The 16,842-nt window shown below is 45.1% G+C and overlaps 1 protein-coding gene across 1 annotated transcript; it reads right to left on the bottom strand.

Moving 5' to 3' along the window:
- Positions 1-241: 241 nt before the first annotated feature.
- On the bottom strand, positions 242-16,084 carry LOC144180544 (uncharacterized). The gene is made up of 6 exons (XM_077708871.1): positions 16,051-16,084; positions 8,913-9,058; positions 7,781-7,950; positions 2,756-2,805; positions 1,288-1,353; positions 242-511 (listed from the first exon to the last, which is right to left on the bottom strand). The coding sequence occupies exons 2-6, from the start codon at positions 9,006-9,008 to the stop codon at positions 402-404; spliced, it is 492 nt and encodes a 163-aa protein (XP_077564997.1). The 5' UTR covers positions 9,009-9,058; positions 16,051-16,084; the 3' UTR covers positions 242-401.
- Between the last annotated feature and the right edge of the window lie 758 nt (positions 16,085-16,842).

The following is a 16,842-nucleotide window of genomic DNA, read 5'->3' as shown; positions in this document are numbered from 1 at the left end:
CAAAAATTATACTTAAATCGTCTATTAAGACGACTCTATCAATACGTCGAGTTCTATTTACTTGTCATGATTAGTTGACAGGGAAGTTGTAAACGTTACAGAATTCCCGTCCACTGGCAATACATTGCCGTCTACGGAGAGACTATGGTTACAGAAAAATCCTGTAACTGTTGTTTTATCAAAAATATCCAGTGAGAAATTAAGAATTAATTCACAGTAAGCTCTAGGGAAATTATGTTATGTGTATTTATTCGATCAGCATAGTAAGTCACCATACACAGCTCAATCTAGTTATCCACGAATACAGCTGGGCTGGTCTTTCATCGTCACAGTAGTGGAAGGGCTCAAAAGTTTTTTATCAGTGGGGAATATCCTTTGCGTATCAGTGGAATATTGGAATTTCACCGCACATATTCCATTGCACAGATGGCGTCGTGGAGAGCCTTCGCGTTTACGCAGGTCTGGTCGGTGTCGTAAATCTTGAATACCGTGCTTCCGTCGGTAACGTTCACTGCATAACACGAGGAAAAAGTTAGGTATGTTTGTATCGCCTACGGGCAGAGAACAAGCGAGCGGCTAAGCTGACGCCACTATTTCTGTTTGGTGCAGAACAAGTAAAATACACCGGTATGCCCCACAAAGGTAGGAAATAGTTGTCTCTTCAAACAGAAAAAGTGCGAATCACTGAATGATAGATACGACGCAAAGTTAAAAAAGCCCCTACTGAAGCATATTGTATAATTCTTTCGGAAAGAAGAAATATTAAAGCAGCCAGTGGGCTGGTCTCGTTCTCCAAATAATTTTTGTACGATTCTCAAAGAGCACAAACAAAACAGGGAAGACTATATCCACTGAAACATGATCATTCACACAAATGCATAGGCTCCATGTTTTCAACAAATGATTCTTATGTTTTTATTTGTATCGAGTGTTGTTATATATCGTTGAAAACATTTACGAAAATTTTTTTGGAAATTTTGTGGGAAATTTAGTAGCTGCCTCGGCTTAGTCCGCGTGCGAGAAAATTTTATTAACTGTGCAGGGAAATTTCTTCTCGTTTTACGCATCCAATTAACTTTATAAAAATAGGACTCTTGCTGCACTTAAACCTTTGAACAAGATCTTCGGTGCTCAAAGGGAGCGGGAAACTGACTGAATCTCTCGGTTCATGCCACATATGATTACCACGGGCATTTCATAATTTGACCCGTTCGGAGTATAATTCTGTTAAGTGTACAATTTTATCGCCAATAAAAAACACCTTTTTGTGCACTTTCATTTTCTTACCTTGTTTGAAGAAGTATGCTGTACCATTTGCAGGAGGCAATAGTTGATACAGGTTAACATCTTCTCCTATGGAAGCATGACAGCGAAGAATTAACAAAACTGAGCATGCCGAACTTTTCGTTACAGTGTACGGAATGCCATCAACGGCAGTCTAAAATATGGCTTTAACACAGCGCAGTTAGCGGCAGTTATTTGTATAACCGGCACCACCTGCGAAAACGAGCCATCATTCAGTAATTGCGAGCTCAAGTGATGGCAGAGTGTGGACCTGCCCGGGACTGCACCAAGTTCTTATGCGGTGCCTTCGTGCAACGGGCCTCCACCCTGGCCGCCCTCCTGCCCTACAAAGTTGGGTGCACGAACCATGTCACCGAGAACTCCTGAACTTCATACACGAAATAGCCTGTTCGGGTTTCTGTGAACGCATTCATTTAGTATGCCACAGGACAAACTTTCGAAATTAAAAAAAAATGTGATGGCGCGAAACATATGGTACTAGATTAGTTATTTCCGTTAGCAACACAACCATTGTGGCTACTATAGGTCTATTATCCGGCTCTACTCGAGAGCTACTCCACTCGTGTATCTGCCACAGTTACGCCATGTTATATCTGTCATGTCACACCCTTCTTTGAGAGTCACTGAAATGCGATCATGGCTCGTATCGTAATGTTAACTGTTGTCCTATCGCCTCGAGAATCTTTCAGGAGCATCAGCACTGCTCTGTTGGTCCCAGTGGTAGTTGCTGTTCGTGATCGCAATTGTTATTGCATGATTTCATTTCTTATTTTCAGTTGTTGATTTTTTGTTCTTATTAGCTTCTTTTTATAATCGATGGCTGCCACATTTCTCCAAATCGAGTGACTTCTGATTTCATTTGGATTCATTTTGTTTTTCAGTTTCTTTCTTTTTTGTTACAATGGACTACATTGGCATTATTATTCAATATCAGAAATCTCTTTTGGAGATACAAGTCATTAGTGTTCCCATCGAAATACTGAGCAAAATATTCTTACGCAAAAAAAAAAAAAAAACGAGACAGCTGGAATGAGGACTGAAGACGTGACGCTCACGAGCGCTGACATACTCAAACACTCGCACACTCAGATAACAGGCTTGTCACTTGGTATTTCAGGCCTTGTTCCTTCTGCACTGTTCTTTCCTCTAATTACGTCCAACCAACAAGCCAAAACGTCATTTTACACCATAAACACTAGTCGATGCAGCTGTTTTCATGTGGGGTTGCGAATCGCCGATCGAGATCATGACGACGCCATTAAGTAGTACAAAATTGTCGTCGGGAAACGCGGAAAAATAGGTACATTTTTGTAAGGAACCGAGAAAAGCTATGCTGTATTGATTTTCTTCCGTAAATTCCAATATGGCGCAAACTGTACATAGTTGGGGTAGCAAATCACAAAAAACCCGGCAGCCCCCCCAAAAAACACTATTCAATACGGCGACTTACCCAGAAGCGCATGTTGCGAGCCTTCTATGTACTCTGCATCCACCGGCAAACTGCGCGAGAAAGTAAACAGTTCATTTTAAATTACAAATTACACAGATCTGCTTGCTGGAGCCTATAAATTTGCTAAAAAACATCTATTTAGCTTTCATTTTGTACGCCGTCTGCTAATCGCTTAAAGGGACACTACGGTGCAGAAACAAGACGGCCTGTATAAATAGACTACACTTCCGCCGATGGAAATACATACCTCCAGGGCCAAGCTCGTTTTGTAATTAAAGAGTCCTTGCAACACTTTTCTCAACTTTTTTTGAGACTTTAAATGCTTGCAGAACATCGTCAACCAATACATTCAGTGCTTAGATTGTGGGGTTGCAAAGTACTTCAGCCAATAATTACTACTCTATGCCCATAAGATATCTTAAAAACTTGCGTCCAGACGCGAAGGAAAGAGTGAAAGTGTCTGCCAAAAGTGTTGCAGACTCTCTTTAACGGGAAAATTGCCACAAGCGTGAAAACAGGCATCGTCGCCTCTTACACTTTTCCGCACTACAATCTGTGAAATTGCGTATAGAGCATGGTGAGACGGAATGTATGTAGTTTGCCTAAAAGTTTCTTAAAATAGCGTGTATGCAGCTGCTTGCAAGCATAAATTGAATCTATGCGGAAACTTTGCTTTCAACTGTGTTTCAGAAAGAAACAAACTTTACCTGTTAAGCACCTTAAAACAAGTTCATTTACAACAGCGGCTGGTAAGCTCTGGCATACTGTTGATTTCACTCACATTTTTTTGTAGTCGTAAGTACCGTCATAGATAACGCGAATGAACGCGAGCTCTCTTTCCAGTTTCCCACTGTCCGTATTTATTTCTATACCACAACAGGGAACGAAACTGAAGTTACTGGTGCATCCAGCTTAACGACTGGCCCCGCCTTCAGCTGCTGTGCAACCTGTTTGCGCGACTGCTTTTTAGCGTTTCTTCCAGACGGCAGCAACTTTCTTCCAAAAAAAGTACAGTAGAATCTCGATAAACGGAAATCGCTTAAACGGAATTGCCGCCTAAACGGAACAGTTGCCTGGAATTTCGGTTGGTTTTGTATTCAGATAACGTAAAATAACTCTCGGTAATTGGAACTAAAATTTCCGCATCACCGTTTAAACGGAACCAGAAATGGAACTTCTTGTGAAATCCACTGGCATGAGAATCAGCTATTTACGGTTCCGGCTGTTTCTGTTTCGTTCTTGTTTTTTTTTCTTCCTCCATGCTTTTTTAGCCTTGTTGGCCTAGTAAGCCTCGTCTCGTAAGTGGTTAGCCGTGTTAGTGCAACGAATGCAACATCGCAGTTCTTGCTCCAGTCGTTCGGTCTCGATTCTTGACGCCGAGGCTACAGGGCTCACCTCCTGTCGCCTCGTTCATGCCATCGTTGTGCTATTCGTCCTTCATTACCACGTAGCCGTCCTCTAAATTCGGTGGCTCGTAAGCACTCGCGAAGTTGAGGCCTCTAGCCTCCGTGAAGATGCAGTTGCAAGAACTCAAACAAAAATAATTGACGCATTTTGTAGTGCACAGCGACTCGTTGTTGCCAAATCAACTTTGTGAATGCTGTGCCTCAACTTCTTGTAGTTTTCTTGCTTTCTGAAAACTATCAGCTACAGTCACTTTCTAGTGGTTAGAGTTCCATGAAATGCCCTTAGAAGTGTGTACGCACATAAATTTGCACCTTAGAACATCTCTCTCAGTAAACGGAACTCCTGTTAAACGGAACTAATTTTTCCGGTCCCTTGAAGTTCCGTTTATCGAGAGCCTACTGTGCCTTCAATGATATGTCACATAACGTTTTCCGTCGCGTAAAAATTAAAGCAAACAAGAAAAAGAAACGTCGGTTTTAATAATTTATGGGTCAATAACGAAGCATTGTTTGCTACTTTGGAAAAGCGCCTTGGGACAGTGTGATTTTTAATTTGGAGCAAGAAAATAGTCGAGCCTTTCGTGTCCCTTCGACCGTTCTAGAATTTTTCCCTATTATGTGTCTCGGGGATACGAAACGGTGCCGCGCAACAGATTATGTTGATATTTTTGTCGGTTTTGCTGGAATAACTCTCTTAGAATCGGGTTGCATTTTGTTCTGTTTTGTTTTGAAGAGTTTTGTTCCTGGTATCTACTTCTGAAATATACAATACCCATTATCTAAAAAACAGGGAACCAAAATCTTCCTAAAGTAAAAATAATACGGTAAAAAAGGTTTTAAAAAACGAGGTTTCACTGCGAAGGCTTTAATTATGTAGATAGCTTATTTTATTTTGCAGCAAATCATGCCGAGACCAGTGCGAGTTTTGCAATATCAGTCAGATGAGGTGAAAAGAAAACCAGGGCAAGGACCTGTTCTTACAAGTGGCGAACGCAAAAGGAATAATGCGCAATTAAACAACGTAGAGAATAAAGAGTATACCGAGAGCCGTGACAGCCTGACAGTAGCTTTCATTGTCACTGTCAATGCTCAACCCCACTAAGTGACATGTGAAATTCTGGCTGGTTTCGTTCACATCGCAGCCATATATGAATTGACCTGATCTGATAGCGGGGTTTAACGCGCCGACTCAACGCAGGCGATGAGGCGCGCCGTAGTGGAACCATCCGGATTATGTCCGACAACCTGGGGATCTTTAACGTGCGCCGAAAAGCAGCCGCCGTGGCCGAGAATCGAACCCGCGTCCTCGTGCTCAGCATATGGGAATTAACCAGGAGCTTCCCTGCAAAGCTGTCCGCACAGCCGGTTTCCTTGAGTGGGCACGCCAGAATTGTGGGATAATTTTTCATATTACCGCAAAATGGACATTGGTGAAGCGGCAGTGAGCTTCCGATTACGCCTGTCATTGTTGGTGGTCAACCCACCAGTGGGAGCGGCTGGTTTTTGTAGCGTAAGCTACTCTGGCCGTGAAGGGCCGTACATGCGCAAGCGCGAAGAGCATGAGATTGGATTGGATTGGATTTGGATTGGATTGAATTGGATTGGGTTGGATTGGGTTGGATTGGGTTGGATTGGCTTGGCTTGGCTTGGATTGGAATTGGATTTGGATTGGATTGGATTAAATTGGATTGTATTGGAAATCCAATCCAATTGTAGTACGGGGGTGTAGAGAATTGGGTCTCCACATTCGCCAGTCTGTGCATTCCAGAGGAGTGACGTCATAGCCACGGCAGACGTACTGGCGCCGGCGCGTGCCCAGCTGTCCGCTCCGTTGCGCAGTAGCCGAGTCTGTCACTGCGCCGGAGCCGCTTGACAGCCGCTTCGCGTGGCTCCAGGAGAGCCGTGCTGCTCATGCGCGAGTAGCAGTGACTGGACTGGACTGTATTGGATTGAATTGGAAATCGTTTTTGCAGCAGTAAGCATGATAATCAGCTAATCCTAGACAACCAGGAAACCTAAGAATAACCAGCTGAACCTTAGCTCACGCTACGTATTTCCTGGCATAGCCGAGCTAAGCGACTGCTAATTTTTTAAGAGCGGTTATTTCGCCACAGGGCATAGATGAGAGGGTACGCTCGTATTCTTACTTGTGTTTTGGCTCGAATATGCCTGACGTTTTCTTCTATTTGAGTATGTTGACTTGTATGAGCTGTGCTACTATTTTTAAAAGGTCCTTTTTATATACACTGCGTGATCCTTGTTACGGCAGAAATGCTTTTCGCAAGGATGTACGTATCCCGGCAGCTTAAGGGGGACATGCAGAAAAAAAAACACGTTTGGTTCATTCGAAAGATCGCCTCGTGAGAATCATACTGACACTACTTTTAACGTAAATGTCGCTGAAATAAGGTATATAATTAGGAAAAAAAAAGAATGGCCATGGGACCCACAAGCTCATTTCCCGCAACAGAATACCAGCTGTTGTGCTGTTGTGTGTGTTATGTTGTGTTATACCAGCGAGATGTGCGATTGGCTGAGGTCGGCAAAAGCTAACGCAAGTTAGGCCCGACTTATAAGCTTGCCGTACAAGCTATTCGCGCCTAAATTTAGGGCACATTATTTTTATAGAAGTAAGATTTGTGGGGTCAATAATTCAAGTTACGAAGGAACACGTAAACACCGAAGCAGTTAGTGCGGCACTTCACCGGCTGACACTGCCTAACACAGCCGTCGAAGGCGTTGCACTTGTCTGACACAACACTGACCAACTGTTATAAGCGGCACGGTCACTTGCATTAACATGAGTCATAGCTAATGTTTAAGGAAACGATTAGTATAAACCTTAATAAAAATGCGGCAGGTATATAAGTCTAGCCAGAAGCAAAGTGGGAACACTGGCACTTTAGCAGTATTGCAGCGCCATCTATGAAAGTGGGCGATAAACAAGATAACCAAAGGCATCTGTGAGATGGTAGCAGCCCTGGTCAGCAGGCTATCTTTAGTTTTAAGGGCCTGCTCTGGATACGTCGTTGTCGACGTCCGGAAAACACACGATTGAGCGGGAGAATTGAAATCTTGGCTTAAAATGTTTAATTTCTCAGTGAATAAATCATCGTTTGCCGCCGGACAAGCGCTGAGGGCACTATAAAACACGAAATCTTTCGAATAAAGCAAACTTGTATTTTGTGTGCATGGCCCCTTTAAAACTGCTGAGGAGAAACCCCACTGAAAGGTGACGCCAAAAACCCCTCCTTCGTTTGCCCAGGTATTATTCGCGTACAAAGCTCTGAATCTAGCTTGCACTAGAGGTAACACACATTTTTGTGTAACCGAAATTTTCTTTCCTTCGAGTTGACATTTAACGTTGTTGCCTACATTTTCGCCTCGTCTATTATAGAATACACCCGTACTACTCAGAGGCCGCATTGAACCATACATATGATTGAAGAGTTCAGCGCCAAGCTACAAAAACATACACGACAAATGACTGGACACACGGGTGCTTCAGGGCATTCTTTAACGTTACCAAATCGTAGTTCGGGCTCGTGGGCAACGCACCTACGCAATAACGAAAGGTGTTTCTGGACAGCGTAAAACTAGAAAAAACGCATGTACGCACGTCGTTTCTTGAGGCTGACCGGGTTCCGTGAAGGTGACATAACCGACGGCCTTATTTTCGTCGGAAGGCTGGCCGACCCAGAGGATTCTGAGGTCCAGCGCGTCTGCTGGCTCGAAAGTGGTGCCGTTGCGGTAGCACTGGTACGTGGTGACATTTTCCTGGTCTATCAGCTGTGATTGTGACAAGACACAGACGTGAATCTTACTGATGCTGAGGAAGTATCAGTGACCTGCGGCTGCACTCGTGCACTGGTAATAGCTAAGACAGTGTTAATATGGTGCTTACTGTGAAAATTACTGAAGCATGGTTGCAAAATAAGAAACAAAGATAAAACACTATGGTACAATACGTTCGAGAAATATAATCTCGGGTTTGCAAGAACCAGGAAAATTGCGCTTTTCAAACATTATTCTGAGGGAGCGGCGCAAACTAGACAGGACAATGGGTAGGACACAACACTCGTGTTGTGTCCTACCCATTGTCCTGTCTAGTTTGCGCTGCTCCCTCAGAATGAATGTATACCAACTGGCCCAGTTCTCGACCTTGTTTCAAACATTAGTTCTATTTCTTTGGCCTTAGGTAATTATTAGGGAAATTTTCTTATCTTTAACTGTAATCTGCGTCTCTAAATTTTCGGAATTGCCCTACTGCCGCTGGAATCACTCTTGGTACTTGTAATCAGCCCACATCCCAAAAATCCTTGTGAGACTCCGCGTAAAGTTAAACTCCAACTTTAAGCATTTTGTCTTTCCCAAGGGCTTCGAGAAGCAAAGGTCGATGAAAACGACAATTATGCTCCTAACACCGATGAAAATATTTGGAACTGGATCTTGTCACACCGAAGTAATTTACTGCGTGATTTATTTCGAATGGTTGAGGGTAGGCAAATAAACCTTCCTAACCTTAACGCGCAGAACACGTAGCGTAATCGCGAAGGATCGCTTGAACGACAAGGTGCCTGTGTTTTTCTGCTGTGTTTTGACCAGAAGGATTTTAAAGAACACACCAAGCATCCTTTCATCGGGATGAGGCGGCGGAAGAAATTTACGCATGTGAAGTGCTTTTTCATTATTATAATGTTTTGAACGCGTAATACAAGTTTTTAGTGATTCTAGATACCTATGGTACGTACCTGGAAAAACTCTTGAATCGGGCCTCCGCAGGAAACTGTTCCCATTGCGGTCATTGCAACGAATATGATGGCGATACGTGGGCTCTGCAGCAGCATGTCTGAAGTTTACTGGAGTCGCTGTTTTTGAAGTCGTACGAAATGCTCTCCTAGAAATGAGGGCACAGAAGTAATTAAATACAGATTTTCAAGAATTTAGAATTGTGTAATGAAAGGCTGGTTAAGGGCTCTGCCTCAATGCAAACTTCACTGCGAGATCTTCAGTTTCATTCTTGGTTGGTACCGGACCCGTTTTTCATCACGAGGAAATATGTATTCCACAAGCAGACCCACCAATCTTTGGATCGATTGGTATTTCACAGCAAAACAGGGATCCCCTTTACAGCAAGCATTGGGACTGCTTTTATTCGCGTCCCACCGCGGGTTCTTCTGCTGCCCCTAAAGGTCAGAGCTTTTCCTCTTTCAGGTTAGCACACACGACCGCCCTAACATTTTGATTCACAGTCGACACCTTCAGGGTCCCTGATACACACCTACATAACATGGGGTACAACGTAAACGTTATGAGAGGGATCGAGCGTGACGTATACCAAACTACCAGGTTCATCTCCCAAATTGCTTCAAAACATGGGGGTGTCAAGGAGGGCAACCGTATTCGGCCCATGCAAGCCTTTGTCCTCTCTTTAATAGCGTAATAACACCTTCCTAACTATGAAACAAATGAGTCAAATGGAAATAATGGCATGATGCGGAAATCTTTCAGGGTAGCCCTCGTACTTTCTCCAGAAATATCCAACTACCACCTGCTTGCACTGAGGTCCACAACGCCTTGACAGAAAGAGTGGAGGCATAACACAACGTCCAATTAAAAAAACCCACTAAGAGTCTCACGGGGCGGAACTTAGACAGCTCTTTGAGCACTTATTACCCACCTCCAACTATCAGCAATTGGTGTGACACACGTTCCGGATCAAACCTCTCCCGCGAAACCTGCATCACGCATGCATCGAGGATCGCAGACTTGCTCGCGCAAAAGCCAACGAAAAGGCATATCTTCGAGGCCCCCCTATCTTAAGAAAGACACCAACCTACCCTACCAAAGAGGCTGCGGTAGCCATAGTGGTTGCCTCGTCACAAGCCCCGCTCTCACCGTTTCCCTGATTACCACAGATCCCAGGGTGGAAGAAGAGTTCGCTATCGCGTGGCTGCGACCCACACTCTCCACTTTCAAAAGCAAAGCGGTGTTTTTGAATCAATAGGGATTCATATTCAGTCATCCTAATTTTCTCTGGGGAAGAGCTTCCCCAGTAACTTTACCCTGAATTCCTTTTGAAGGCACAGGAGAGGCACTCCCACCATTTCATTCTTGACCGGGCACCCACCCGTGCCGCACCCCCTGGAAACTAAGCGACCCATAAAGCTTCTCGAGCTTTGGTTTCCCGAGGGCTCGATGGCTTCTCCAATGGAAGTCATACATTCCCTCTGCCTTAGAGGCTGCACACGTACGTGGACATCCTAGCCCATTACCGCTTGGAGCATACCGCTTGTCCATTTTTTCACCCATCACTAACCCGACACTTAGAGGTTATCCCTCACCAGCTTCAGGCTCCCTTCTCCCTCACCCCTGCCATCCTGTCCGCCATGTATCGTGACATGATGCCTGTTCTCAATGTTTTGCTTCTCAGGAATCCGTCTCCAACATCATGGGGACATGGGACATTATCCACCTATCCAGGCTCCGATTCCACCCCTCCCTCCTCACCATCACTAGTGAAGGGCGCTGGGAGGATGCCGTGCGTGACCCGGACCACCACATACAACAAGGCCTGGCCGGACTTGACGACAGCACGGAACCCCATTCAAAAGGGACCCCTGCTGCCCCACGGACGCCGGCCTTATCTCCCTGGCTGTGGCCTACTAAAGTTATTCCTGCCTGTCAGCGATAAAGTTTGTTTATTGTTTCGCAAGGAAGACTGTCATTCTGAGTTGGTTATTGCTGCTGAGAACTGTTAATCATTCCTGTTAAGGTAAAGCGTTCCGGTTAAGTTACCTAACTATTGCTGTACGTTTCTATTTACATACACAGAGCTTTACGATGATGTGTAAAGTTTGGGCTCAGGCTCTAGCTAAGATAACCAAGATTGCAAGATGTTCGTAGTAGTTCGTACAGCAAATACATGCCTTCTTGCTTATTCTCCCTGCAATCGAAAGGCGGTGAAGTTGGATATTGCTACTTTATAATCACGATAAACGTTTTTGGAAATCTGTTCCCATGATATGTATGGAAAATAAATTAAGCGGGAATTTAAGTATGCTTCCGTAGTATACAGACCTGTACTAGTTGGTTCATTGCGACAAGGGAAACTGCGCGGAAGAGAAGCACAAAAGAAATAGACTGGACGCACAGGGCGCAGACTATCAACTGATTTTCATTTCAGTAAAGCAACACACATGAACGAAAGTACGTTCTACGAATGTGAGAAAACTAATTCTACAAAAGAAGGAAAGGCGGGGCCCGATGCGAAGAAATTCAGAATTGAGTAAGAAGAAACAAATACAGAAAAAAATGGGCATGGGGGTGCCGAAAAAGACACGAGCAGCGCTTTGCGGACTGCTAGACATGCATTGTTTACAAAATCCTCTTGTCCTGTGGGCGATCGTACATTGGCCAAATGGGCCATGTATCAATAATCGGCTGAGGGAACACGCTAACAGCCTACGCAATTTTACCGGCAGCAACTTGGCACCCCACTGCAAAGACTGCGGGCCACGCTTCGAAGTCTGCGAAGTTATCAGGCATTACAAGGGGGTGCGGGCCACGCTTCGAAGTCTGCGAAGTTATCAGGCATTACAAGGGGGCAGGCGACAGGAGGGAAATTTCGAAGCGCACGTGATCCTCAAGAAAGGCGAAGGGTGTGTCAGTTCACCGTCTGTGTTCCTACTGAGCACCGAGATTGCATTCCTTCACTAGACTCTTGGGCATGCCTTTTCGGGTATTTAATCTGCGCCAGCCCTCGCTTTGTTTTGTTTATGTCAAAGGCGCTTGCACATGCCTACTGTCATGTGCCTGCTCCCGGTAGTGCACTCTGTCTTTCCTTCTTTTCTAGCACTAGGTTTTCGCACACGTGTAGAACGCATTTTCTTTCCTATGTGTTTCTTTACTCAAGTAAAAATCTGTTGCTAGTCTGCGCCCTGTGCGTCTACGAGGGAGGAAGGGATGCCTTCAATGATAAATAGAATGCAGCCTAGCAGCGAGCTTGGCTTGCTACTCCACATGCGCATGAGAGCGGCGAAAATGAGCGAAGGAATTGAAGACACAAAAACGCATATAAACACTAACAAACCCAGATAAGCACACAGAAACTGACCGAAACAGGAACACGCGCACAACGCACGCACATGAGTAAAGTTAAGGCAAGCGTTCACAAAGTTTTATTCAAGCTGCAGTCACGGAGAAATGACATCAAGGCCCTTGAGTCCGGGTTACCACAGCAGTTGAGTGCCACGGACGGATGATGTCGCTAAGTTTTAATGGTGTATCAGCCCGCAGTGCCAAAGTTGTCTTCACGGTTAGCCGTGGAGTTTCAAAACGGTGACAAGCACACAGTACATGTTCAATGTCCTCACGAACACTGCATGCGTAACAGTGAGGAAAGGCAACTTGGCGCGTCTTGTGCAAGTAGTGGTTAGTAAAAGCGACGTTGAGGCGAATGCGGTGAAGAATTCCGTCGTCACGTTTTCCCAGGCCACATGGCATTCTGAAAGTACAAGCGGAATCAATTCTATAAAGTTGGTTATAATTTTTTGATCTGTCCGTCCATATCGATAGTTGTAACTGCCCCGCCAAGGACTACACAAGCGTCGGGGCATCACGTCGAGTGAATGTAATCGGGATGATGACGCTAGACTGGTCGTGGGCCGCGCAGGCTGTTTGGCCACAACATTTCCAATCACCGCACAATCTCCAGGTAACCACTGTAGCACTATGTCGTGGAGCAAGCTACCAGCTTGCTCCACGTGTATGCAGGGTGTGTACTTTGTGGGCCAGTTGTTCCCGATGAAAGGAGGCTAGCTGTTGAAGCGCTGCCCGTGAATCTGTGAAAATCACTGGCTTGTTGCCCTAAAATGCACTTCAAAACAAGAGCGCAAAGCAGCAAGTGCTGAGGTCGTCGACGTTGTTTTGTGGTTTAACCTGGCCGCAATTGTAGCAGTCGCCTTGTTTTGTCCTTGTCTTCCGCGCAGTTTTCCTTGCCGTTGTGCTTGCGTAGTGTGTAAAAACTAAAAAAGACTTCGTTATTGTCAAATCAGGTTTGCGGCTTTTTCTTCGTCTTTTGGCGCGAAATCTTTCTACAAGCAGACTGGCTGCACTTAACGATCCAACTTCGCCGCAGTCATAGCTTTCCCCCACATCGAGCCGTTCTACGCACGTGCCGCCACGTGCACTTGTCACGGTGAGGGCATCAGGCTAATTCTTGTTTCATTCTGCCAGTGTGCCGCGCTAGCACTGTGATTGGAGTACTTGGCTGCCGGTCAGGCGACGCGGGTTAAAATCACACACGAATCTGGATGTTATTATGATTCCGCGAACTGCCGTGCTGAAGGCTTCGTACAGTGCTCTTCTGCTTTGTGGCAGAGCCACCACTACGTGCGCCTTCCGCGTGGGCGCTTCTCTGTTGGTGATTCAAGCTTGCAGCGAGAGCCAACAGATCCCAACAAGTCGCGACTCGCCTGGGAATGGCCGTTCCGCGGGCGGCTCTCTGTCTGCGTGATTCAAATATTGGCGGCGGCAGACGCGGCACGCAGAGACTGAAGCCCCTTAATCGGCCGTTGTGGATATCTCCTCTCTCTTCTCCGGGATTTAGCTTGCGCCGCTACTACCGATCACTCACAAACTTTGGAAAGAGTGTTGCGTGTGTCTTTACAGTTCACGCAGTGCGCAAAAATCAGGGGAAAAGCTTATTTGATCGTGAGCGCTTAGGGTATAAATGCGGGGTTCCAAGTGCAGAAGTGCGCTCATTTTGGAGCAGCGTATCAATGCTGTCACTCTGCTCGAGTCCTGTACTGTAACCTCGCCCATCAGGGCATTGTTCCTGTCTTGCTTCGGCTCATCTTTCGCCATGCAGTAAACCAGTTAAGTTTGCCTTCGGCTTCTTGTCGTCATCTTTAAGGCAGCGACATGTGCTGGCCGCTCCCCACCACGCTACCTCCCATGCTGGAGGCGACGGAGCCTGGTGCTGGGGGGACGTCTTCCCGAATGCAACAACGTGTTTTGGTTATTTATTTTCTGGAACCGAAATGGTTCCAGGATAGGTTCCTGGAACCGAAATGGTTCCAGGATAGCCGCCGCTTATAGCGGCGGCTATCCTGGAACCATTTCGGTTGCCGACGTCGACGATTACGACTGCGGTCAATTCCCGTGTTTGATGAGACACCTGAGGCTTTTGTATTAAAAACACGTGGTGTCTCAGATAAGAAGGTTTGTTAAGACGGCGCAGCAGAAAACTCGATTTTTGTCAGCTGAGTTCAAAATAGCGCCAGTGCTTCGCAAAGAGCGTCTAGCGGTTATTCAAGATGATCTTCAAATATCGTCCTTCATCACTCGGAAGAAAGAGTTTCATGTACAGTCGAAACGAGGATTCTCGTTTCTTATAGCAAAAGCAAAAGCAAAATTCAGCAACTTTTATTCACTCATTTCGTTTATTCAGTTGCCTGTTATGGTTTTCCTTTTCGAAGTCGATATTAGAACTAAGGGTTTAGCGACAACCATATTTTTTTCCTACGGGAAGCCGTCGTTTTGGATTTGGTGGCGGGAAGGATATTTGAAAATGAGGACGTTTCCGTCTGTATGGACGAAGGCCACAACAGGCACGAACAAAGCGAACACATTCATTTGCGAATATTATGGAATCACCCTTTAATAACGTCAGCAGAATTTCAACTTGTAGATAACTGCCTTAATCCTCAAAACGCGAACATTAATAGTCTGATAAATTTGAGGCACGCTGCGCAGAGTGCCCTATGGTGTTAACCTAGGGCAACAACTCTACAGGTTGAAGCGCCTCACCCGTTCGTAGACGTGCAGGATTCTTAGATGTGCAGGATTGTTTGATGTGCAGGACTTAGTTTGACCTTGACGCGAGTTGCATGGAAGAAAGCTTCGCATTCTATTAATCATCTTTCTCTTAACAAAGGGGCTTTGATTCTTTTTTAAGTGATGCAAAATTGCATGCTGTCTTTATAGGCCCTTTGAGGAATTTATTAGCGACTGTAACCATCGCCAAAAAAATCTTCAGCACTGCCACTTCCTACCAGTTGCGATAGTTCAGGCCTGATGTACACCCGTTCAAGTGTTTAACAACTTCTAATGAGAAAGTCCCCCACAGGTGTGACGGCGGGCAAGTAAGAACGGCTGGTTCCCATTACGGGACTGCGCCCCGTCGCTGTGCGCAAAATGTCGTATTTTGCTTTTCGCCTTATTTATTTGTCTCAATACTACAATCGCTAATAAAGCTGGGCTCAGCCCATTTTGCTAGCCTTCACAAATCATTCTTTATGATGAATTGTAACAGCGTAATAAACGACGAGAGACACAGAAGAAATTTACAAGACACACAATTCACAATTCCTTCTGTGTCCCTCGACGTTTATTGCGCTGTTAAATTCCATCGTGAATACGTACCAACTCGCCCAGCTTTCCATTTTGTTACAATCATTGTTATTTTCCAGTTCTAAGGGATATTAGAGCGCAGTTCCTGTGTGCCAAAATTTGTTTTGTGGAAGGTGTCCTAAGTTAAGCGGAAACGCAACAAAATAGGTAATGAAATAACGTTATCTTTGTTCAGACAAAGTACCTGCACATCATTTCTAGACATTGTCGCGTTTTAAAAGTTATGTCAGCTTTCTTTTAAATAATTTTAACGTGGTTTGTATGCCGGAAATTCTAGTGAGAAACAACCTTACGAGATGGGGTTTTAGAGTTAGCGGTACCCTCCCCGTACGAGTCAAAGCAAAACTTCCAGCTCTACAAGCGCAACAGCAGAATTATTGTGAGATGAAGGGCAGCTCTAAGACGCGAAGTTTTTGTACATTAGAATCTGGCTAGTTGAAATATAGTGGCTTAAAAAGCCGCTGCAATGCTCACCAGTCTCCTGCTTGGTCAGAGTGCTGCGCGTACTGGAGAAGCCTGTACTGGAGAAACTAGCCTGTACTGCAGTATTTATGGCAGCCACACTGCTCTTCCAGCTGTGGTGGGAACGTTGCCAGGTCGTAAATTGCCGGATATATGGGTCAGGCACAGATACTTGATGTATCATTAATTATCCACGGGCACGAAATCTACATCCTTTCTCAAATTTTACCCTTTGTTTTTCACTACAACACTGTAGCCGACAATGGTTCAAAACAGCCTATCCTCGTTTCTATGAACAGCGGGTGGAAAAAACGTAGACTAAGAAGCATATGTGTATTTTGGTGTCCTTTTACAGTTTGAGCCCGCTGGATATGTGAAAATCGGTGATGTCATTCCGCCAGATGTGGATAGATTTCGACACTGCGCGCTTTATTGTGCAGCCGAGATCAACCGCGCATGATGCATATATAAAATTGGTGGGGTTTTTGAAAAAGTAGCCGAGCGTTACGGCATGTCCACACCTCCAAAATAACAGCAGAGAAAATTATGAAGAGCCAGCTCCTAAAAGGCGCGCAGAACATTTAGCTATGGCGGGAAAGGGCGGAAAACTGACACCAAAACAAAAAATTAGCTGGGCAAACGTGCTACAAGGATCCTTTAAAAAGCGAAGGAAGAAAAGGGGGGTATGTGGGCGAAAAAAAATGAAAACGAATAAGTAATTACAAATCTGTAAAGAAGGCAAACGAGAGAGCGAGAATTATTCTTATTAGGGTTAAAATAAAAGGAGTGCGTGGTTGGCGTGGT

Source organism: Haemaphysalis longicornis, unplaced genomic scaffold (assembly GCF_048455015.1).
Source record: "Haemaphysalis longicornis isolate Haplotype H1 unplaced genomic scaffold, Haemaphysalis longicornis Haplotype H1 scaffold_4, whole genome shotgun sequence".
NCBI classification, from domain to species: domain Eukaryota; kingdom Metazoa; phylum Arthropoda; class Arachnida; order Ixodida; family Ixodidae; genus Haemaphysalis; species Haemaphysalis longicornis.
Note: the sequence above shows the minus strand (reverse complement) of the source record. Positions and strands in the feature narration are given on the sequence as shown.

Excerpts from the sequence above, each read along its gene's own strand:
- LOC144180544 (XM_077708871.1), bottom strand. The coding sequence starts at position 9,008 with ATGCTGCTGCAGAGCCCACGTATCGCCATCATATTCGTTGCAATGACC. Across the intron at positions 2,806-7,780 it reads GGTCAGCCTCAAGAAACGAC|TTTGCCGGTGGATGCAGAGT; the intron begins GTGCGTACATGC and ends TTTCTCGCGCAG. Across the intron at positions 512-1,287 it reads AGCATACTTCTTCAAACAAG|TGAACGTTACCGACGGAAGC; the intron begins GTAAGAAAATGA and ends CGTGTTATGCAG.